The sequence below is a fragment of the Pseudomassariella vexata genome (genome assembly GCF_002105095.1).
Source record: "Pseudomassariella vexata strain CBS 129021 chromosome Unknown BCR38scaffold_12, whole genome shotgun sequence".
In the NCBI taxonomy this organism is placed as follows: Eukaryota; Fungi; Ascomycota; class Sordariomycetes; order Amphisphaeriales; family Pseudomassariaceae; genus Pseudomassariella; species Pseudomassariella vexata.
The window spans coordinates 383,027-406,344 of NW_024467967.1; the positions used below are offsets into that span (position 1 = coordinate 383,027).

The window sequence follows — 23,318 nt, forward strand, 5'->3', positions numbered from 1 at the left end:
CCGAGTCTGCAGAATGCCCGCAGACAATGGCATCCAAGACCGTTTTCCGCCAGCCGACCCAGGACGACCTACGATGAGCGTGAGAGATTGATCAAGGTCTTTTCCGGAAACATGAAGAAAACGCTCTGCGATGATATAATCGAGGCGCTCCAGGAAGAATATGAAGGATTCAGATCGATACCGCTCCTATCAGATACGGAGTTTAACAGGCGATGTGAATTGTACAAGGAGATGGAAGTGGCCGTCGCCCAAATGATCGAGACCATGGCGGAAACGGTTTTCGAGTTCAACATGTTCAAGGAAAGAAAGGTTCGGAGTCATTGGTATGAGACTTGGCTCAAGAACAAGCCTGCCATTGTGTTGTCAAGGTTGTGATGTCGAATTGGGAGATTCAATCGATGGTGCTGGCATGCTGAAACATCGTGGGCTTCGGGTCGGCGGAAATCCACTGCGTTCTGCTCAGTCCAGTGAACAAGAGATTCTGGCAGTAACTATCCGTAGCAATTGATTATTTCCTGTTTTATGACTACTAAAAAAAACCAGAGAACCCCAAAAGCCTCAGAAGAATCATTCGCGCGATATCAATGCCGAGCAAGCAATGCTAACAGGGTTCTTGCCTCAACTGCGCCTGCAGTAAATGGGGATTTAAATGCTCCACTCTGAGTGGCAGCTGAAGCGCCGCCGACCCGCCGATCAAACCCCTTTCATGCTTCATCTGCTTCATCTCGTGGCCGTGCAAACGCCAGACAGCAAGAACGTACCCTCGAATCCACGAAGTAACGCTAGAGAGGCTATTCTCCAAGTTTCACTGAAGTGCTAGGCAAGCTACTACCAATATTGGGAACGTGGACGGAAAGTATCCGGTTTGAAGCGACGATGGGATGAAGTGGCATTATAATCAGATGCTATAGATGAACTTGTGGCAGTGAGACACCTTGAGCAGGCTTGCTGCATCGGGCGATTTTCGATACGTCGGAGGGGCAGTGTCGCATCTGGTGATTCTCCTTTTGCCGACGTCAATGGGATGGCAGTGAGGGCAAGCCGGCTGGGGCTTGGGTGAAGTCTACTCGTGAGTCGCATTTTCGCGAAGGTGATGGGTATATGGACTGGGGAGTATAGGATCGCAGACGGTGGAATAAACGTTCTTATGGGGTGAGTTATGCGACAGTTGGATGAGTCTGTGGGAAAATCGTAAAACTGTCTACGTCAATTCAGAGACGTAGCTGTAAAATATACTAATTATCAACCACTTTTCCGGTTTAGCCTAGCATTCATGACCATAGATGTTGTCGTTACTGTGAACTGTTAGCATTTTTTCTCATCTCAAAATGCGACATGGACTTACAATGTCTCGCAGAACTTCTCCCGCCCCTCCGCCTCGCGGTTGACAAAGATACTCACACTTGTCCCACCACAGACGAAGACCCCAAACCCATCGTCCTCGATCGTGACCTCGCGGTCCGACCATCCCAACACATCAGTCCACACCTCACCAGCATGCATCTCGCCAACATGCATGCGCTTCTCGCCAGGTCCAGCGTTGCTCATCACGACAGCGCATCCGAACCTGCGGTCCCAAGTTCCGTAACGGACCCAGCCGAGACAGGTGGGGTAATCAAAGTAATCCGCCTGCTTACCGTACGCGTAGAGCTTACGAGCCAGCGCCATCTTCGGCAGAGCCCCTCCACACGCGCATGGGAAGGGATGCTCACCTTTCGGGTCGATGCCGTAGAGATCGCCGAACCAGATACAGGGGTAACCCTCCACACGAAGGAGAATTAGGGTGTAAGCAAGGGGCTTGAACCAACCCTCAATGGGCGCTTCAAGAGCCTGGTATGGTTGCGTATCATGGTTCATGACGAGGGTAACGGCATTCACAGGCATGACGGACACCAAAGTCTGGTCGAATACCTGTCGCATATCGGCACCGTTGCCGCGACTGATCTCGCTGAAGTTGTAAACGAGGGGCGCATCGAAGAGGGAGAATTTCTTCTGCATGCGGTCCAGGTACCGCGTCATATCGTTGAGGGAGTCCTTCCAGAATTCTCCGACGAAGAACCAGCCTTGGCCATATGTCTCGTCAAGCATGGTGATGAACTTGCGCAGGAACTCCTCGCTGTAGTGCTTGATGGCGTCGAAGCGGATGCCCTTGAGCGGCAGTTCGTTGGCGAGCCACTTGCCCCAGTTGAGCACGTCTTCCTCCACTTCGGGGTGAGAGTAGTCGAGATCAGAGCCCATGAGGAAATCACTGCGGCCTTGTGAGTGTAGACTTGAACACATGACAGAGGTAGACCCACTAGTTTCCCTTCTCACTGTCAACATCACCGTGTTCTGCCCAACCCGTGGACTTGTCTCCCATGATCTTGTAGATGCCAGTCTTTTCATTGCGCGCGTTGAAGTCGACTCCAGAAAAGTGATACCAGTGGTACTTCATCGGACTGTGCTTGCCCTGGCGAGCAGGAAAGTCGAAGCCCACCCAAGCCTCGATTTCATACTTGTCGCTGATCTCCTTGTTTCGATCCTCCTGGTCCACTTCGATTGCTTGACACTTCTCCTTGTGATCGGCGGCAAACTTGTGGTTCAGCACAGCGTCGAAGTAGAGCCCAACTCGGTGGTCCTTGGCGGTTTGGCCGAGCTTCAAGAGTTCGTCCTTAGTGCCCCATTTCGTAGCAACGCCGCCCTTAGCATCGAACTCGCCAAGATCGTACAAATCGTAGATGTCATAGCTACAGGTTGAGATGAGTCACTGGTTCGAGCCTGGGCTTCATTCCTCGGGGAGAATATGATCATACCCGTTGCCAGTCGTAGAAGAGCCTTTGCATCTTTGCGAAATGTCAGACAAGATCTGATCCACAGATGATGAGTGCAACTAACGCAGGAGGGATCCAAATGTTGTCAATACCCCACGCCTTGAGCTGTGGGACATGCTTCTCTAGCCGGACCCAGTGTTTATGGTCCGCAGGAACATACCATTCAAAGCCCTGGAGCATTGTCATGTTCTCCGGCGTGGGGGCCTGTTCTTCCGCCATCTTGACTAGTTGGTCCGACACTTACAATTGGGGGTCCAAACCGAACTTGATGCTGTGTTGCGAAGTAAAATTTGAGCAGTTGTGTCTGTCAAATAGGGGACGGCCGCCTAGTGAAGATTGGGTTCTGACAGAGAGCAAGCCGGCCGTAAGCGCCATCTTGTATGCTTCACGACGAGCTAACAGGCATCGTTGTCAGCCCCGATTACCAACTTAATAGAGTTGGATCTTATTGTAACTTGGAATATGCAGGCTGGGCTGTAGCAAAGCATTCTACTACGTACCAGGGAGTTGAGGTGCGCCCGCAATCCCTCGATTGACCAATAGCTGCAGTCACTAGGGCCACGGCAAGATTCTGCATCCATTTCCTTGCGTGGCATCCATGAGCCAGTGCAGGTTAAATAGGCGAGCGAGCGGTGCACTAAGAGTCTAGACCTTGCCAGAGCCAGGGGTTCCTTCTGAAGTGGGAGGCATGGTGCAATGACTACACAATGTCAAGAAGCAACCTTGGGCTAGCTCGGCAGCTTCAAGGCAGGATTCAAATAGTGATTTTTGGCCTGGAGGAATGACATCAATAGCCAAAATCCATGCTGAATGAATTAGGGCAAGGCAGCTGTCACATTTGACACTGAGATAAACGGCAGCTGCAGCATCGGGCACACGGGCAGAACGGGAGACTCGGGGTTCGCGCGCTCTTCCCACATGCACAAGATACGGACACGTCTGTGCCAGTGCATGGATTTCTGAGTTGCCATTGGTGCTTGGGAGCATGGTTGCTTTGGGAAAATAATGAGGCATTGGCAATGACGTCAAGCGCGGGAATGAGGCACTGCTGGAGAGACATCACGATGATCGATCAGAATCAGGGATTCCGAGGTGCAAATGCTCAAAGACCCGAGGACTGATGACTCGAGGCAATCTTCAGACGAACCCACGTGTCTTCGATAGATGTGATTCCAGACCGCTTCGAACGGCCAACTGGAGAGATCCACGCGAATTGTACTGCGGCGTTCGTCGCCCCGCGCTGCCGGTTGCCGGGCCAGCGATAAGCATCCCTGCATGTAAACTATGGCGGCACCGTACAACCAACCAGCAACCACCACAACCATCCACTCGACGGTGACAGGTTGAAGCACAAAACAACCAAAAACATCTTGCCAGCTCATCCTTGTGGGACGCAAGCAATTCGTCGAATCAAAAGCCAAAGCTACCATACGGCCGGTTGCCAGAGCTCCCGCATTACACGGCGTTATAATCAACGTAGTTCGCCCCTCCAAGTGCAGCGATGGTCCGACAAAATAAACCCAATTACGATTTCAATATACATGTCGACCCTTCTTGTTTGAGCGACCCAATGGACGACGAGACGATCCCTCATACTGAAGAGGTCCGGAAGACGGAAGGCATCAGAGAGAGCATTGAAGTGGACGAACTTACAAGCCAACCAGAGCCGACCGGCGAGGAAGCGGCCGAGGACGATGCTGCCTTTGACGAGGACACATACAACCACCCGAGTGTGGAAAGTGTTGCTGGAGAAGGCAACGGCGAAGACTCCATGCTGAGCAACAACACCGACGAAGACGCTCAATCGCGCGTCTCTGACACAACCCCGACTCACGACGAAGGCGGAGACAGCAGTTCCCAACACGAACACGACGAAGACGTCTTCAGCGAAAACAGCCAGAGCAAACGCAGCTCAATAGGGTCTTACGACGGAGGCTCCGAATCGGGCAAAGCTCGAGATAATTCCGATAAAAACACAACTCGTACACCCCGTGTGTCAGACATTTCACAATACGACCGGGAAGACTTCGTCCCAACTGCTCGAGGAACACCGCGGCCACCATTCCGTACGCCTTCCGATGTTCGAGCATTGCAAATGTCATCCCCTGCTCCATCCGTATTTGGAGGGTCCGCCATTGGATCTCCCCGTTCAAGCAAACGCACCACCTTCCCTACAGTCTCGCGGCTGGGCAGCCAATCACCCTCCGCCCAGTATTCGCCAAAAAACAGGACCCCTTCTCGATTTAAGGTCAAGAAGGAGGCACCCCTTGTCCTCCTGCACTGCACTCTTCTCCCGTTGAGGTGGATGCATGGTGACTTGATGAACAAACTCGACAGTTGCGAGTTGAGCGAGGAAGTCAAGACCCTCCGCGAAGCATGGCGGATGCTACAAGACCGGATGGGCGACACCGTGATCGAGCGAGGCATCCTGCTAGGCCATCCTCAGAATGACTACGAGATTCTTGAGGAGCGCCTACTCGAGGCTCTCGAGTTGCCCATGCGTCGTCGCGCCCGCATCTTGGAGTGCGGACACTACCTCGGGCCGGCCAACTTGACCACCGTGGACGACAACAGCGAGAGCGAGAGCGAGGACGAATACAATGCAGTTCGTCCTGAAGCCAAGAAGCACTGGTGCAACACGTGCAAGCACGATATCCGCTACGATGCGCTCGGGGAAGGCAAGATCTTCCGCGTCAAAGTCTACGCAAGCAACGGGCTTATGAAGGCGGGCGCCTGGGACGCGTGCTGGAAGGAAATGGAGCGCGTGGATGTCGAGCTCCTACCCGTCGTTGAGCCAGCTGTTCAACAGGAACTGGCCCGTTTGGCAAGAAAGGAGGCGCAGCAGAAACCCTCTTCTCCCGCGCACGACGACGACGAACACCTCACTGAAGAGGAGAAACGAATGCGCGAGATGTACGGCAGGACTCCAGAGCCGGATCTCAGCCACATCAACACTCACCAACCGCAATCCTCTCGGCCATACCAACAGGCCTCTCTCCCCCAACTCCTCCTCCAATCCGTGCGAGTCTTAATGCAGGACCGCAAGAACATTGCCATCTTGACACTGAGTGTATTCGTACTTCTCATGGCTGTCCGTACCGCGCCGCAGCATTTGCATTTGCAATACGATCCCAGCATCTTCGGGGTCAAGAACATACTGCAGATGCACCAGGTTCCGGTTGCCAAGGCGCCGCAGGCCATTGTACAGGAGCGGCAGCAGCTGGCGGCTCCTGTTGTAGAATCCGTTGACAACCACTACACTCCTGCGGAGGCTGTGGTGGCACAGCACACACCGACGCAGGGTAGTATGGCGGCCCCAGAGGCTCCGATTGTGCAGAAGGTTGTCAACAAAGCCTCTGTACAGGAGAACGTCATTGCGACCCCTTCAGTCATGCAAGAAGAGGATGTGCCACAGCATACCCCAGTACATACCCCGGTGCAGGAGAGTGTTGTTGCTAAGCTCGAGACTGTGCAAAATGTCGACGATCCTGCACCGGCCCAGGAGACGGTTATTGCCGAACCTGAGATGGTGCAGGAAGAAGTTGCACGGGACATGCCTGTGCCAGAATGCGTCATTGTGGAGTCTGAGACCGTACTCGAAGAAGTTACACAGGATCCGGTTGTGCAGGAAAGCATTGTCCCGGAACCTGAGATCATGCAGGAGCAAGTTACACCGGATACACCTGTGCAGAAATGTGTTACTTCGGAACCGGCCACTGTGCTGAAAGCGGTTACACATGAAACCCCTGTGCACAAAAACATTGTCCTCGAACCTAAGATTGTGCAGGAGGAAGTAGCACAGAACAAGCCTGTGCGGAAATGCATTATTGCTGAACCTGTCATTGAGCAGGAAGAGGTAAAACAATCTACGCGTACGCAGGAGTGCGCTGTTGCTGAACCTTCTAGGGTGCCGGACGTCGATGATACGCCTGCCCAGGAGAGTATTGTCGCAGAACCTGCGATTCTGGATGAGGTCGATGACATGCCAGCCCAGGAGAGTGCACCAGCTCAGGAGAGCATTGACGAGGAACCTTTACTTGTGGAGGACGTGGATGATATGTCGGCCCAGGAGCCCGTTGCCGTGGACCCTTCAGTTATGGATTCCAAGGAGACGGATCAAGTGCTGGCCCCAGATTGCGTTATTGCAGAATTCTCGAGTGTGGAGGAGGTGGATGATGCCCCAGTCCAGGAGAGTATCATTGCCGAGCCTCCAATTGAGGAGAAGGAGGAGGAGGAGGAGGATCACATGTCGAGTCCAGAATGCAGTGTCATGGAACCCTCAACTGTAGACTACGTGGTACCGGAACCTACGACTGAGCAGGAAACCGAAGCAGCGGAATTCATCGTAGAAGAGGTGGAACAAGACTTGCCGGTGCAGGAAACCGAATCCGCAGAACTCGTCGTCGACGATGTGCAAGATTGCATGCCAGCGCAAGAGAACATCGCAACAGAATCCATCATCGACGATGTGTCTGAAGACTTGCCGGACCAAGACAATGAAGCAGCGGAAACCATCGTTGACGACGTGGCCGAAGAAGACCTGCCGATGCCGGAATGCATTTTCACTCCTGGATCTTCAGCTCAGCAGGAAGACAGCGCGCCAGCACAGCAAGGCAACGCAACCGAATCCATCATCGATATTTTGGAGGAACTCTTCCCGTCACATGAATCCAAAGCAGCTAAATCCATCTTTAACATGGAAAATCACAACCCGGCACAGATTGACTACAACCCCGCCACACCCTCCATCTCCCAGGAGAAGTTCCAAATCCCATCACACACCTCCATCCTAGCGAGCATGCCAACCGCTCCTCTTCCCAAGGCTATGGACCCCTGCGAGGGCCGGATGGGTGCTTACGAGGCGCCCTCCGTAGCCCCTGCGCCGGAGCCAACCCACGAAACGGTGACGGATCGGATGACCGTGCGGGTGTTCGAGGTCGTTACCGAGACGATCCGGGCCACAGCGACTGTTACCGAGCAGGACAACATGCCCGAGGCTACGGCTCAGCCTGCGACCTCCGAGGCAGAAGTATCCGTGGATCCGGATCTGTCGGAGCCGGTCTGCCTTTTGTGGGATCTGCGGTAATAATGGTGTTGATGATGTGATACGTGGAGGTGGTAAATGTCAGGACTAACGTGAAATTTGGATTCCATGATTTTGAAGAGAGAGAATTATGAAGCATACGATGGTGGCTCATTCGATCATTTCCCTTCTTGTCAAACGATTGAACATTAGCGTAGCTAGCAAGTCAAGATTGAGATAGATCGATGATACCAAAATAGGAACTTTACTTGTATATATACATGCTGTTCTTTCCCCCGGTGATAGCTTCTCACAAAGCCTCTGGGTAATCTGTGGACAAGTCTAGCAAGTGTTCGTCGTCTAAACCTATTTGGCTTTAATAACAATGCCGGGCACCATTTCAATACTCGGGCAGTACCACGAACAGTTGTCCCAATGACAGCCTCACCAGCATATCGGACGGAGCATCTTTGAATTTCGAATTTTCTGCGACATACATCTCCCTTCTATGAAGAAGCCTTCATGTATGACCCGTATTCGCCCCAAATCATTGCGAAATAATAAATCGATGTTGACATATCCTCAGCCACAGGCCCCAACACAGCTCTTGTGCTTTTTTTCCGGCAGCTATGATTTTTCCCGGATTGGGTAGATGTCGACTTGTGCGACTGAAGCTCGGAGTTTACTGTGGCAGCCCCGATACTCATGCTGCCGTTTCCACCGTGGACTGAACTTCAGGTCTGTTTCAATGTGTGATGCCAAAAGGTAAAAGTGGCAGAGTAACTAGTCATCCGAGAACAGCTCAGGCACGAGGAATGCCTCCAGCCGTTCCCGCTTGCGAGCGGGATCAACAGGGACGTCGATCATGCGTGCGGTCCTGTAAGTCCATCTTCTTGACTTCACCGGGTGGTCCTTGAGCTCTTCCGCGAACCCATATTCAAACAGCCAGCCTCCATGACATGATGCGTGTTGGTCTGGGAGCGCAACGAGCATATCCATGGCTACTTCGGATCCTCTGCAAGCCGCTTCAGATGCAAGTCTATATAGTTCTGTCTGAAAACATATGTTAGTCATACCGGAGTTATTTCAACGATGAGTAGGGCACGTACATATTTCTTGCCCCAAGTCGTGTTGGCACCAGAGAAGGGCAGAGGCTCAGGAGACTGCACAGGCCAGAACTCGACCACGTGCTCAGCTAGTGCGTTAATGTAAGGCTTGATCGTGCTTGCTTCACAGCGGAAATTACAGTCCCAATATGGCATGTCGGTATGCTCTCTGAAGAGACTGAGGTCAGGGTCGTAATTGACGTAGGAACCATTGTGGTCCCAGTGGCAGGTGATTGACCAACCACCACGACTTCCAAACTCAGGTTCGAGCGATTCGCAGAACTCTGTATATGCTTGCCACAGATCCTCAGAGACCTCAAAAATTCCTTGCTGTAGCACCATCTCAGACAAAACTCTGCTCTTTTCCTTGGCAATGATCTGCTTTTTTCTCAAGGCAGCCGCGAGTCCGGCATCCACGTGACGCTTAGTCTCCTCCAACTCGAATATCTTCCAGAGTTGCACATTTTCCTTCCTGTCTAGGCAAGAGACTCGCAGCTGTATCTTGAAAAAATCTGCGAATGAATTTCCAGTTCCTGTCTGGTTTACCGCAGCTCCACCGCCTTGGATTGCATCCGATGCTTCAGGGACAGGATCGATGATGGTGTCGTCAATGTGGGAGCGTTGGCGAATGTAATGGTCGTCAAGGTCTATATTCATATCCTCAAGATCAGTTTCGTCATCGCAATGAGCCCATTCGGCAATACCCGCATCAGCTGCGAGCTCATCTTCATCCCCTGAGTTGCCATTATCGAAGATGTCTTGCTTTTCTTCTTCCTCGTATTCCTTAGCGCAGCGAGATACAAATCCCAGAGTAGAATCGTCAGATTCATCTTCATGAGGCCACGGTTTGCCGTCAACTTCATGTTCCGCGTCGGCATCATCATCACTCTCGTCGAGCATGTTGTCTGTTGACGAGTCTACGTCATTATTGTGAAACCGCTCTCGCAAACATGTGATTGCAGAAAGTCTCTTCAAAGTGGCATCGTACGACAGGTCTGGCGAAGTGTCTCGGACGACCGCATCGCTCTCGTCTTCTATGATGGGAATCGCCTGAGATGCGGTTTGTCCTACAACATGGGTCAATGGCTGCATCAAGCATGATTTCGGTAGCTTGTGCGCAATCTCACCGTTGGGGCTGCGATCCCCACTGGCAGGGTCAAGATGCGATGAGTCGAGACTGGAGCTGGGATAGCCTGGGAATAGATTGGATCCTTGCAAAGGCAGGGGAGATGGCGATGATGGAAGAGGTGAAGATGATACAAGAGGAGAAGACGGCGCTCGGAGATGTAAAAATCGTCGAGGCCGTGCAGGACCCCTTTCCAAAATACCCCTGCGTGGATGGGGGGTATCTTTACGGTTGTGAGCATGAGTGATTGGAGGCATGCTGGGCAGCGTTCTCTTGTGGTTATGGGTGTTTCATGTAACAGAAGTCGAGTCGCACCGAGTCACAGGTTCGGGTGACTCGGAGATGCCTCGATAGATTTAATAGAGCCGTCCAGCTCGCCAATGCACAAGTCCATGCATGAATTTGTCGACTTTGGAAAGTCTGGGGAAACGTTCGTCAGAAATGTCTATGAGCAATTGAGAAACAAACCTGGGTGAGCTCGTTCTACACTTCCTTGTCAACCAGGCAACAGAGCAAGGGGGGAGCGACTTCCAAGCTATGGTTGATATTATCCAGTCCAAGAGGAAGGCGCACCTAGCTGCCTAGCCAGAGGCTTCCTGCCGACCACTAACTACTTCCTTTACCTTGTCAATGGGTTTCCTTAGATTTTGTTGTAAGGTCCATCCTTTGATTGTGTTATTGCTGAAGTATCACACATAGCACCATGCATAATACCACGCATATTGATTTACTGTGCAAGTATACGTAAGTTGACAACCGTTGTGGTAGGGAAGGTGCCACCCACGGGCAGCTTGTGGTACTCAATTTCTTTTCTTGATAAAAGCACTGCAGTGCTCAAGCATTTCGTCTCAAGCCAAATGGCTTCAAAATGACCTCGAAACTACAGTCCATTGTGAACTCTCGTGGGGTCTTCAGAGCCTTCACAGGATTATTCGACACTCGTTCACTTTGCAATTTGGGATGATTTCAACGGATGATCAATCGAAGCGTGTGTATCAAGGTACGTTCGGCAAATGCGACAGAAGAGAGCCCACGGCATTCATACTGGACACTCACTCCCACGAGTGCCCAACATCTCCAGATTGGGCAGAGAATATGCATCTGCCATTGATCAGCCCCGCCGCCCTCTACCTATATAAACAAGTAACACACTCATACGCTCCTATGACTCCACCCTAATGCTAGGTATATAGATGCTTGAAGCACAAGCCGATTTCCTTTGTTATCTCCTGGACGTGTCTATACATTCATTCATGATATGTCTCCGCTCCTTCTCAGCTTGCCACGTAGTTGGCCATGTCTGGATACGTTGCCGCCCCCGCACATCCAGCACACGTACGGTTCGTCGTGCAGCGACCGTGTTGCTCGCAATGCCACTCGCTGCTCGGCGCACACATCTTGCACTCCCTGCAGTGCTCCCAATGGTCCATGTGTACCCATTGCCGCTGGCAGAAGCTGTACCAGTACCCATGAAAATCGTCGGCATTGCAGTTTCCCAGCGCCCCCCGCAGCAGGTCGAACTCGAGCTGCTCCCGGCCCTCCCTAACCTTCTTCGACTTGGCGTTCTTTGCTTTTAGCCACCGGTCTTCCCATTCCCGGAAGGGTTTCGTGTGCCCCTTGATGGTGGCCCACGACTTGTCGTCGTAGAGCAGCATGTCGACCATGAGATCCATGTCCAGCTCTTCTATGTTGGGCTGGTTCGAAAGCCACGTCACAAAACACGCATTCGCCTCGCAGGGTTTGGGGAATTTCTCGGGCGGGCCGAAGAAGGTCGTCAGATCTTGGAAGGGGTTCCCGCATGCATCACCGCAGGAACAATGTCTGCCGCACTTGCGCCCGTATTTACTACAGGCACAATTCATGCAGGCTTTTTTCTTTCCACGGCCCTTTTTACAGGCACATTTTGTGTCCGGCGGTTTGGGCGGTTCTTCTTCAACAGTCGGTGTGGGGTTCGGGTACACCTGGAGGTGGAGTTCGTCAGTCGCGGCTGAAAGGAGGTCGTGAGATTGCGGACATACGTCAACAGCCTCATCCACCTCCTCGCCCAGTGCATCTTCTTCCCCGTTATCGCCATCTGGAGGGATATCCGGGCTCTGTTGATTCACATTGCCGACTGGCTGGTCGAGGGGCGGGCTGTATTGAGGATTTACCGTAGGTTCGGGATATGACGCCGCTTGTCCGTGGTACTGAGGATTGTGGGCGCTAGGCTGGGAGCTGTACGTTTCTCCGTATTGCGAGAAGCTCTGCCGCGAAACTGGGGTCGCGCTCCGTCCTTGTATTTCGCCGTAGTTGGTATTCTGGCTGTTGAGAGGCACGGGTGAAGGCACCGGAGAATAGGACGCGGGACCCGCCGAGCCCGACTGGCATCCCAAGTGAACGTATGGTCCATTGTGCGCGTTACTGACGGTACTCTGGGTGTAGGTAGCAGTAAGGGGCGAATTCTGGCCATTCGAGGTCGGCTGGCCGTAGGCGGCGGCGTAGCTGTTGGGGTGTCCGTGTGGGTCGTAGGAATCGGTATAGGCAGTTGGGGACGCGACGAAGCCGTCAGGATAGGCATTGGGCTGTCCCGTGGTGCCGTAGGGAGCATAGTTGAGGTTCTGACGCAGAGTGACCTGGGAGGTTGGCCCAAAGGTACCATTGAAGCCGGTGGGCGCGACGTAGAGCCCAATGTTGGCGTTCGAGTTGGACTGTCGAAGGGCAGGAGCTGTGGTCTGCGGGGCCGAATTGGTGAAATCGGTGGAAGAAGTGTTGGAGCGCATGCGCTTGGCCGATAGTGGCGGCTGGGTCATTGCAACTTGCCTGCAGAACCGGTTGCTACATGCGTCCCATTGAGTCTTTCCGAGCAGCTTCTTGGATCACTTCTTCATCCTCGAGCTTTGACAAATCCCATAACTTTTGGTCGATCGACAAGGCCAAAAAGTTCGCGCGCAGGGATGAGATCGAATGGAAGTGGCTTTTGGTCCCGCCATGGCCCAAGCTTGTTGCAAGATAATCCTTGCTAAGGGATAGGCTGGCGGGTAAGTCCCGAGCAAGCTGTTCAAGCTGTTCGCTGTATGCTGTATGTGGACAATTACAATATCGTCGACCAACATTGAAAGTACTCAATCCTTAGCTTGCTTACAGTTGTCATCTCCCCCAGCGATTTCAACAATTATTTCGTGCTGGCCGGGAAGGCAGGTGCAGGAGTGCGATTGACAAGCTGCTATGCAACTTTAGAATATGAACTCCTTCCACGTATGCATTCCGAAATCGGCCTCGAATATGTAAAAGTCACTTTGTCTCATATTTTGCATTCCAACGCGTCTTATTTTCCTACAACTCGTCATTTTTAGTCAAGTCAATATGCCAGCTGGAATCATGATCCAGCGCACTGACATCCCAAGGTTGGATCTCTGGGGTCTATAGATCTTGGCCAACCACCCTTGACCATTGACCCACAGATGGTATTCCTAGCGGTGAAGAGATTCGGAACCCGCTCGCGTCCTGATGTTCACTGCTTCCAGTTAATGCTTATTAGCCCCCAGTCAACCAGTTCCGCGGTTCGCCGGCGAGATATGAGTATCAGGGCAGCTTGATTGAACCCTTGACAGGAAACCCTGGTTATGTCAGCAGCTCTGACAATTGAGACCATCTTGACGACGTTAGGACAGTCTCTTCGTGAGTGTATCTACCAATTCCTGTCAGGTCTTCCTGGCTCATGACATCACATAATGATATTCGATCTCGAATCAGCCATTCGTCTATAATCCATGCATGATTATTTACGGCTATTGCTTTGGCTCCGATTCAAATTCTATGGCGAACGGGGACGTGGCATCGGATGTGTCTGTAGAGGTTGTGTCTTGTTGTACTCGGTCAAAAGTCTGCAATCAATATACAGAGAGACCGCAATGTCGGGGTTATTGTGCCAAGTGTACATCCACACCGGCTTGAAACTCTTCTAAGACATTCATTTCCTTCTAATGGCTAGCGCAGGTCCTATAGAAATGGCGGGATGCCTACCTCGCAAAGTTTTGATTGCCCCTTCTGTCATCTTAATGGACATTGCTAACAGTTATGGAACTTGCAGGGCTTCATAAATAAGTTGCTGGTCCTAGGCAGGGTAGGAATGGATTTACGGGAGACCGACTATACTCTTTACACATTTGTACTTTGTGACACTGATCACTGGGGTTCTGGCTGCGAGGCGCGCTTGTCGATAATAAGGCGGCCGCTACAGCACCGATGACAAGCTTCGATATATTCAGTAGCGTTCTGGAATCAGGAGCTGTCAATTTGATGCCGTTATTCCCTCATTCTATTTTTGAAGCGATAATTTTGCACATGCGGTTCGATTGTGGAATGTCATCGTGGGATACGGTAATATTTGCTGGTCCAAGTGCTATTGGAGAGGACTTTCATCATCAAGGTGGTGAAAGCAAAAGAAACATGGAAATGCAGTAAGAATCCGCCCTATACAGATTAAACCAAAGGTCCAAGCACATTTCAAGCTATTCTTGCAAGGACTAGGATAGAGATAAGAGTTGTAGTAAGTTAGTGTGCATTGGGCTGTAATAGTTATTTCTCCCCCAAACCACAAGTATCGGTATTATGGATATCTGCATAAGAACCAGGTTATATGGAACGATAGCTTAATGAAACTCAGATCTGTAGAAGCAGTTGACATTCGCGATATAATAGGTACATCACAAAACTTGTGGTATAACATAACAGTATATTGGGCTAAGTTCCACAATAAGTCGTAATAACAACATTACAGGACGGTTCTATCGTATAATTTCTACTGCACATATTCCACATCTTTCCACACTTGGTTTTCGGTCTTTATATTCTCTCCAGTTCTGCCATCCTATTTTGCAGCGATATTTTCTATACCAGCTATTTGACATGACCCTTCTGACCTATTCCTGAAATAACTACCAGTACTTCGATAAGTCAGGGTTCTTCGCTTTTGGGCTCCCGTCCGGTGATGGTCTGAGATGACTGCATGGTATCCACCGATTCTCTCAAAAACTTGCACTTTACCACGAAAGGAAATCTCGATGTGAAGCCAAAGTCGATACGCCCCTTTCGATGCCTCTGCTTCCCCATGGGCACGCCTGGTAACCCTTCCTCTGTTCTCTCCTCCGCAATTGGTGTGCAATGCCTCCGCTCCGTATGGCCCATGCGAAGTAGCGTGGTAGCTCCGTAAATCTGAGTCGAGATCCACAGCGCAAAAATCAGCGGCGTGATGACTTGCCATTTCACCTCCCAGCGATCCCACGAGGCGTTCAGCAAGTAGATTGTCAAGGCGGTCTCAGCAGCGGCCAACGAAGCCTGCCAGGCGTAGCAACTGTACGCGATGTACATCAAAGTACGGTGGGAATTCCGTCTGACACGCCAGTAGATCATGCAGGTGTGGATTGGAAACTCGGCGATGAGATCGAAGGTTCCTGTAAAAGTCAACTTCCAGCAAGGGGGGTTGCAAATGAAAAGGAATAATAATACACACCCCACATTATACACATGTAGTACTCGATGGTCGCATCTTTGTCCATGTTCACCGAGATGACCAAAGCCGTTTGTGTAATGAGTAGTAGCCCGACATGGTGCGCCAGGCCAATGATGCTCATGAACTGTGTCCTAAAACCTAGCTCGAAGATGTAGTATGCACAGTATATCTGCGAGAGGGTGAGTAGAACGTCTCCCGCAGTGACAATCTTGCTGTTATGCTCCATAATGGGCGTGGATAACCCACTTTCAGGAGAAATGAGGAATAGGTAGACGGGGTATAGCGCGAAGCATAACAGGAGGAACATGACGAGTGCGGCAACGTGGTGATAGGTAAACGAACGACGTCGTCGCTCCTCTCCATGGAGTTCAAGTTCGGTCCAGACGCCGCGCCATAGTTTCCGTAAAGCGAAACGTTCTAGGAGGTTTACCAACAGGATGATGGCGATGCTGGCGCAAACGAGCACCAAAGAGGCGTGGCTGAGTAGTGCTGAGATGCTCTCATTTTCGATCCTGTCGATTTTCGTGTGATTATTCGAAGTCGATTTCCTTTCAGCCTCACGGCCCTGAATTAGATCCATTGCCGCGGCTTTTCTGCGATAAAATGATGATGCACCGTATACTCACGTAACAACTGGCAAAGCAAGGTATATCGCCGTCTCCTTAGCTCGCAGATATATATATATATACCAGCCTCTAGACAGTAGATCTAAAAATATGCTCTGTTTAGATAATCGCCACTGAAATAGCATTGCCATCGGGGCGGGATAGTCCGGTGGTGATGGCGTGCCTGTCGTGACATTCTTGTTCAAAACACGGCTCGGCTAATGTCTAAGATTGAAGTTTCCTCGAAATCTTCTCGGATTGGACAAATGGTCGATCTGAAGTCTATTATCAACCAATGATGTTAGTTACCAAATCGATATAAGTTCCGTATTAATGAACACTGGAAATCCGAGAGGAGAAACCCATGGATTGCTGCATGTTGTGATTTGAATCCGTGTTTCTATATTTTCTGGTTCCAAACTGCACATTAGTTGCTTCGAGGCGAGTTGCAGACAAGCTGTTATTAATTTCTCATTGTAACAACAGGTAGTAACGCGAGGCACTCATCTGCATACCACAATTGTAGTGCTACCAGGTAGCTAGGCCAGCGGCCTGACATCTGAATACTACATTCCCCACCAAGACGGGGCACGTATTTACGACAAAGTGCATTGTCTTCTTCGGTCTTGCCTGAAGTTCAATGAACTACTTAATTCAGGTTAATGGATTTCTCCAGTCAAAAGTTAACAAGAAAAGGAAACGATGAATTTGCAAATAGTCTGGTATCATTAGTTCTTTGACTTTGGAGTAAAGGGGCTAGACTATACCAATACCACTTCGCTTGTCAAAAGACGTGCCACACCGCATTTGGCGCAATATCGGACACTGCTCTGATGGCACCGTAACCCAAATATGCAAAGGAAAGCCAGAAACCAAAGTTTTCTTCAGAAACTTGATTTTGGTAACATTTCTCGGCGTTTTCTCTTCTATCAACCTGCCGATCAAGAGGAGGTGGCATTATCCTGTTAAGTTTCACTCGTGCCTCCGCTCTATTATTCTGTCCTTCACAATCATACCAGCCATGACGACATAATGCTTCTCTTATAAACTTGACTATATGCATGGTTGACTGACAGTACGCAGAGATTTGCGTGTTTTAGGACACAGCGGGATGTAAGCCACCATCCCAAAGGAGCCAGGGTAGAAAACACCTTGCGTCCACTTAGTAAATGATGGCAGATATATCTTGTCGATACTGGTAGTCTCAGTTCTTGAATACTTGAGCGTCATTGATTCGTTATCCCGGTAGGTCACTAATTGTGGAAGCGACTTACTTACAATGAGCCTAAAGACGACGTGGCCCACCACCCCATGCAACGCCCCTTATCCCAGGCCCAGAACATGGTGCTGCCTGTTACATCGTGCTTGAATACTCAGATGTCGTAATTTGGCTAGTACTCCCCGTTGGCCGTTGGGGTACAGCCCAGGTTGCATGGGTCAAACAACGTTGACGGGGTTGAACTCACGAGCCATGGTACGGGTAAAGTGGCGCCAACCCGCAAGTTCCATACGTGCTTGCCTGCAACATTGGAATTTTATCCCCTCCAGGGCTGACACTAACTTTTATGCTCATCCCTGTCCAATTAATTCATGTATTATTTGGTAAGGGTATATCTATCAAACGCGTAAGCTCTTCCTACTGGAACCGACGTTGATTACGTGTATTTGTTGGTCCGTATCAAACATTCCTTCAGTCGAATAGCTGAGGTAGTCAAGGCAATGTTTTATATTTTTCTAGAGAAGAGAAATATAAACCTAAGGTGTTCGTTTCCGGCTGCAACGAAATTTATAGGTGCGCCTTATCAAGTCTTTGGGTTTGATCTAGAGCCACGAGCAAGTATATTTTCACACAATCAACTTCGGTGATGCTGTCCAAATGGGTATTATGCACTCTCAATGGTTGGATCCACGCAAAAGTTTCACGGCCAACAGTGTAGACAAAAATTTCGGCGAACCCAATGGGGAAGAGTCTACGACTCTTGTGATTGACTGCAGAGACACTGGTCGACTACGTTCAATCAATTGTAGACTTCACTCATGGTTGGAAGTTATGTCATCAAAGTCAGCATAGGTTCACTTATTTGCATTGGTGTCAAATTGTGATCAATTGGTCGAGAGCGATAAGCGCTCATGTACGCCGACCTCCATCAGCGTTACATAAAACAGAGAGAGACAAGACATGGTGTCTTCATCCCTGAGACCTTTGGCCACATACACTGCCACGGTCATCCTCCTCAGTTCTTGTTGAAGCGGTCTATCCCATGCTTGATGCGTCGGTCGACACTCTTCGTCATCTTCTCGAGGGGTAGCTTGTCATCGATCTTCTTGACAGTCTTTCCAACTCGAGGCTCGACTCGTTGGGCGACAGTTCGTGCTGGTGGAGCAAAGTAGGAAATGTTGCGCTCCCAGCGCGGTGCCCATCGGGCAGTCTGTGAAGCGAGACGCTCCTCGGCGCCGGGGAGCATGAAGTAGAAGGGTGCGAAGGCACCAACACCGGCGAGACCGAAAGCAACACCTTCAGATGCTCTTGCGGCTGGGATGCGGACGGGCATGTTGACTCTTGTCTTTATTGGTAGAGTGGAGAGGGTTTATTGTCTACTTGACGAAAATGGTGTTAGGCAAGTAATTAGGCAGATTATCGTGGAACTTTAGGAAAGCCTGATGCATACCGGACTCGAAGTTTAATCGCAAGCGTGTGGTATAGAGATGCAGCCTCTAATCGTCTGATTGATGATGGTGGGATGGTATCTGTTCATGCAAATGATGGATGACAGATGAAATCTGGTGTGACACTGGGACGAAATATTGTAGGAAACTAGTTTGGAGGTAATGAGCGAGCCTCTTAATAAAGGGGGAAATGCCACTGCTCAGCCTGTCTTGCTCGCCTCCCAACAACAGTTACTCGGCCGCGTCCGTCTGGGAGCGCGGAGAGAAAGCGGGGTAAACCAATGGTAAGATAGAGGTGATGTCGCATCTCGTTGCAAGCACCAATCAATATGCGTATTAATCAAGGATTGCTGCTCATGCTGCGCCCAGTCGAACGAACCCCCGAAGGCGAGCTGGGAAGGATGGCCTTGTTCCGTCTGCTCATATGGTCGCTTGGCCCTTCGATATTCCTTGTTCGCTTGCCGCATATCTGACTCGAGGTAATGGTGGCCACACTGACGGAAAGAAAGGAAAGAATCCCGGAAAACGTACCACTTTTGCTCAAGCTCGAAGTTCCGGTCTGCAACGTGAACCGTCACTCGACAGTTAAAGGTGAGGCGCTATCGTCCAGTTATTACGTTGGAAGTAGCATGTTTTCCATGTCGACAAACTGCTTCAAACTCGTAGGGTCTATACCCAAAAACAAGAACAATGGCTTAGACCACGTGTGTTGACCGTAGGAGGCATGTCGATGATCTGCGCTAACCCCAACTTCCCCGGATGGCAGTGGGTCGATGGGCGCTGCCCCCACAATGTCTGAAGGTCGACCCACGCTAAAGGACCAAACATGGACTGCCGGTGAACACTAGATCTCAAGGTTGCACTGGAATGGCACTGGAATGAGGGCGCAACAGAACGAAGTTCGCCATCGACGCTTGGGATGCGGTCCGATTGATGGCAAACTCCACATATGATGAGCTATTTCGCGTTGATTTAGGCGTTGCAATTGATGAATTCAATGACAGATCTCATCTTCATATATGAGCTACTCTTCATCAAAGATGGATCAATATCGGCAGGTGGTCGGCGACAGGTTAATCCACCAGCGAATTGAGTGGTGCCGCGGCACGGATAAAGTATTTAACCGCGAGCAGTCCACCAAAGCTCCGCTAGAACTCCAGGGCAAGCTCCAAAAAATTTACATAAAGCGCACATTTGACACTTCTTCCCTTCCTCACAGACCTGAACATCTCACTGCTTTCTCAAAGCTGATGTGTGGGTAAGATGATGCGATACAATGCATCTTCTGCTCGTCCGTCACGGCGAGTCGGTTGATAATGTAGCAGGTCTTTAGTAAGTTTCCTAGACCATCAATGACGTACTTGTTCGTTCACTGCTAACGTCAGCCCAAGTGCAGGCTCCCGCGACTCTCCCTTGACAAACCATGGGGTCCTTCAAGCTAAGCGGCTAGGGGCTCATATCGCATCACATTGGGACGCCATTGGCCCTATCACGCATGTATTTGCATCGAATCTACAGCGTGCTTGCAAGACGGCAGAAGCTATCGTTGAGGCCCAGCTAGCAGCGAGCTCTACGTTAGCAAGTGGAATTGAGATTGCTCGCGAGGTTATTCAGCTATCTGAACTACGAGAAAAAGACTTCGGTTCATCTGAGGGCAAGAAGTTTGGGACGAGAACCAACGGGTCAGACTCGGAATCCCGCGATGCGATGATGGTTCGAGTGAACCACTTCTTGGACGATCATTTGCTCCCTCTTCTCCACGATTGCGTGTCTAAGAAAAGCACCATCGTCATCATTGCTCACGGCATCATCCTCAACGTTCTCCTCAAAGCTCTTCGCCTCCGTCTTCCTACCAGCGCATCCTCATCAGTGGTCCAGGATGGATCCTCGAATAGTAACGTCGAGTATGTTACCTGGAGCAACACGGGTGTGCTACAAGCACGGATGGAGGAAGTCGAGACGGTACCTGAGCGGCCAAGCCTGGACGAGAAGAATGCGCCCGGCGATGAACCCAGTGCGCCGGAGCTACCTGAGTGCCTGCCTACATCAGATGCCCTGGATTCTAGGAGATTTGCGTTCGTAGTGCAATCAACTAACAACACAGATCATCTTCGTGGCCTGAAGAAGACGCGGGGAGGAATTGGTAGCGCCAAGTCTGATTCCCGGCAACGCACCATGGACTCGTTCTTCGCAGTGACATCGAATAAGCGAAAGGCGACTGAGGAATAACAGTGTAGGCTGACGCCACGACAAAGCGGAAGCTTACACTCCTCGGGGCCAGATGCATCAATTTATGCTACAAGCTGAGGTATGTCATGAATGATTTCTTCGTCTCTCCTCTACATGATGAAAGCACTTTTGTTCACAGACCTGTTCCGAAACAAAATGTGGAAACACTTAAGTCCAACCGCTATCTGACATCCATTCTGTCCTTCAACCCCCTAATTTCATGCATTGGTGGCTCTCGCTAATCCTCCTGGCCTGGCATAGATACAACTGTGTGGCAGTCTTTTGGGCAGGATAGCCGTCCATGTGGCACATTCTTAACGAGACGAGTGTGTTGTACCCTAAAGTTATCAATATAGATCAAGTGCCATTGTGGAACGCTCTGCCACAGGAGTCCAGAATGCGACTGACAAGATCGAACCTCGTGGCTGCGATATACTCTATAGATTATTCAATTCACTTGACATCAATCTTCATCGCCTTCCTCCGATTGGCCTGTCTCGGATGGCAAAGTTCGGGGAAACCACCCGTACACTGAGAAGTCCACCATGAGCTCGCCTAGTGAGCCTGTAGAAACTACCACACCCTCGGCTTGCAGAGTTGCTGCCTGATTTTGCGCCCCTGATGGCTGCGATCTGGTATACGTTAGCATCGTTATGCATTGTATCGTGTTCAACGTCAAGGAATATCTCACCTCGGAGAAATGATCCCTTTGGAGTTAATGACGCGCTGCCAGGGGACGTTGTCGTGGTTGAAGTGCGAGTCTGTGTCCTGGCTCAGGTGCTTTAAACAGAGCCCCACTTGACGAGGCCGCTGGGCTGCAACAGATTTGGTTACCACCCTACTATAGTATTCCCTTTAACTTGCAATGTGGGGCCGGTCTTACGCGTCCCTACCAGCTTTGCGATGTGTCCGTAGCTCGTGACCTTTCCGTAGGGGATTTCTTGAACTGCGCTGTAGACGGCGGCGAAGAAGGCTGCCGCTTCGTCCGATCGCGCCATTTCCGGGATGTGGGACTTTGGTTCGTTAGGTTATGGATCTGTTGGTGGGGATGATGAGGATATGGCTGGGCATATCAGAGGGGCAAATGCGATATCACTGAGATTCCAGATTTTGATATTGCGCAGAGCTTGTGAAAGGAAGGACAAGCTAACAGGCGTAGTAACGAAGGAGCTACCCCGCCAGCCGTTCGACCCCGCCATTTGCGTAACTTCAACCTTTATCATCGCCAGGTAAAGGTGAGTACGTACTGGCTACCTCAGCCTTCAAGAAGCTTCAGTAAGGTAGGAAGGAACCAGACATCACATTCCCAGCATGAGTAACACAACCAGTAAATATGGCAGCTGTCATTGGGGCGCCTGTCGGTTCGTGGCCAGTTGCCCAAAATCACAAGTGCTTTATCCTGTGAATGCAGTCTATGCCACGAGACCGGCTTCCTATGTATGGGCTTTCCCGGGCCTAGAAAACTTACAAATGCTAATAGGCGAGGAATCTGCCCTTACAGCCTTCACTTCGAGTATCGTCCAGCATGAGTTGACTGACCCTCATGGAGACGAGTATCGAATTCTCTCCCTGCTGAAGCCCAACTCTTCGAGCAATGCTGCACTATATGCAGTAGTGCTACCACTGCGCTGCATAATAATAGATTCAACGCTGGGAAACTCGGTCTCAATGTACTCAGATTTTGATTACCTCGCAATATTGAGTTGGGAATGCTGCAGATCAGGAAATAGATTTGACACTTATAGCAGTCCCCATCAAACTCGGCATCAGGCCTTAGATACGATCAGGCACAGGCCGTATCTAGCCGACGACACAAGATAATCAGCCATCGGTTGTTCAATACACGTGAGAAGCATCACGATCAAAGTTTGGCAAGGAACACAAATCGCTCTCTGTGCTGCCATTGATAATGGACCAGACAGATATAGAAGGCCGATATCGTGCATATGATAGTGTCAAGATGACGAAATACATTTACCCCGCTTCTCGACATATATATTTGTAGTCTTGGACGCAGGGAGATCGCAAGGGCGTTTTCCCATCCTGACTCCTTTGATCATCAACAGCTGTATCGCACCCACGGAAATCTGCAAACCACTCGCCCAAAGTACGTAAATAAACTTCGTATGCATTGCAGCTGCAATATCAGTTCTGGCTTGGAAGGTTGCTGACTACTGATCGTCCAGGACTTTTCACCCGGTACGGGTTGTCATGATGCCACTACAGGCAGCAAATTGGCGAAAATGGAGGCATGGCCCTGC

At 50.6% G+C, this 23,318-nt stretch overlaps 8 protein-coding genes across 8 annotated transcripts; 2 read left to right on the forward strand and 6 right to left on the reverse strand.

The window, feature by feature from the left end:
* Positions 1-1,264: 1,264 nt before the first annotated feature.
* BCR38DRAFT_488206 (glucan 1,4-alpha-maltohexaosidase) lies at positions 1,265-3,029 on the reverse strand (the record flags this gene model as incomplete). Its single annotated transcript, XM_040864243.1, has 5 exons — positions 1,265-1,295; positions 1,346-2,248; positions 2,298-2,726; positions 2,793-2,822; positions 2,875-3,029. 5 exons carry the CDS (start codon positions 3,027-3,029, stop codon positions 1,265-1,267), a joined length of 1,548 nt encoding a protein of 515 aa, XP_040712448.1.
* Positions 3,030-3,920: 891 nt separating this feature from the next.
* Positions 3,921-8,159, forward strand: BCR38DRAFT_443640 (uncharacterized protein). Its single transcript, XM_040860894.1, has one exon. It carries the CDS (start codon positions 4,312-4,314, stop codon positions 7,894-7,896), a length of 3,585 nt encoding a protein of 1,194 aa, XP_040712449.1. The 5' UTR covers positions 3,921-4,311; the 3' UTR covers positions 7,897-8,159.
* A 457-nt stretch (positions 8,160-8,616) lies between these two features.
* Positions 8,617-10,322, reverse strand: BCR38DRAFT_476908 (uncharacterized protein; the record flags this gene model as incomplete). The annotated part of the gene is made up of 2 exons (XM_040863057.1): positions 8,617-8,886; positions 8,943-10,322. 2 exons carry the CDS (start codon positions 10,320-10,322, stop codon positions 8,617-8,619), a joined length of 1,650 nt encoding a protein of 549 aa, XP_040712450.1.
* Positions 10,323-11,032: 710 nt separating this feature from the next.
* Positions 11,033-13,214, reverse strand: BCR38DRAFT_443645 (uncharacterized protein). The gene has a single exon (XM_040860895.1). It carries the CDS (start codon positions 12,852-12,854, stop codon positions 11,340-11,342), a length of 1,515 nt encoding a protein of 504 aa, XP_040712451.1. The 5' UTR covers positions 12,855-13,214; the 3' UTR covers positions 11,033-11,339.
* Positions 13,215-15,000: 1,786 nt separating this feature from the next.
* On the reverse strand, positions 15,001-16,136 carry BCR38DRAFT_460001 (uncharacterized protein; the record flags this gene model as incomplete). Its single annotated transcript, XM_040862358.1, has 3 exons — positions 15,001-15,039; positions 15,163-15,497; positions 15,557-16,136. 3 exons carry the CDS (start codon positions 16,134-16,136, stop codon positions 15,001-15,003), a joined length of 954 nt encoding a protein of 317 aa, XP_040712452.1.
* A 2,105-nt stretch (positions 16,137-18,241) lies between these two features.
* On the reverse strand, positions 18,242-18,853 carry BCR38DRAFT_443647 (uncharacterized protein). Its single transcript, XM_040860896.1, has one exon. The coding sequence runs from the start codon at positions 18,711-18,713 to the stop codon at positions 18,396-18,398; it is 318 nt and encodes a 105-aa protein (XP_040712453.1). The 5' UTR covers positions 18,714-18,853; the 3' UTR covers positions 18,242-18,395.
* Positions 18,854-20,104: 1,251 nt separating this feature from the next.
* Positions 20,105-21,057, forward strand: BCR38DRAFT_412229 (histidine phosphatase superfamily; the record flags this gene model as incomplete). The annotated part of the gene is made up of 2 exons (XM_040858665.1): positions 20,105-20,160; positions 20,220-21,057. The coding sequence occupies 2 exons, from the start codon at positions 20,105-20,107 to the stop codon at positions 21,055-21,057; spliced, it is 894 nt and encodes a 297-aa protein (XP_040712454.1).
* A 463-nt stretch (positions 21,058-21,520) lies between these two features.
* On the reverse strand, positions 21,521-22,055 carry BCR38DRAFT_460006 (6-O-methylguanine DNA methyltransferase; the record flags this gene model as incomplete). Its single annotated transcript, XM_040862359.1, has 3 exons — positions 21,521-21,689; positions 21,749-21,872; positions 21,941-22,055. 3 exons carry the CDS (start codon positions 22,053-22,055, stop codon positions 21,521-21,523), a joined length of 408 nt encoding a protein of 135 aa, XP_040712455.1.
* Between the last annotated feature and the right edge of the window lie 1,263 nt (positions 22,056-23,318).

Excerpts from the sequence above, each read along its gene's own strand:
- BCR38DRAFT_443640 (XM_040860894.1), top strand. The coding sequence starts at position 4,312 with ATGGTCCGACAAAATAAACCCAATTACGATTTCAATATACATGTCGAC.
- BCR38DRAFT_443645 (XM_040860895.1), bottom strand. The coding sequence starts at position 12,854 with ATGACCCAGCCGCCACTATCGGCCAAGCGCATGCGCTCCAACACTTCT.
- BCR38DRAFT_443647 (XM_040860896.1), bottom strand. The coding sequence starts at position 18,713 with ATGCCCGTCCGCATCCCAGCCGCAAGAGCATCTGAAGGTGTTGCTTTC.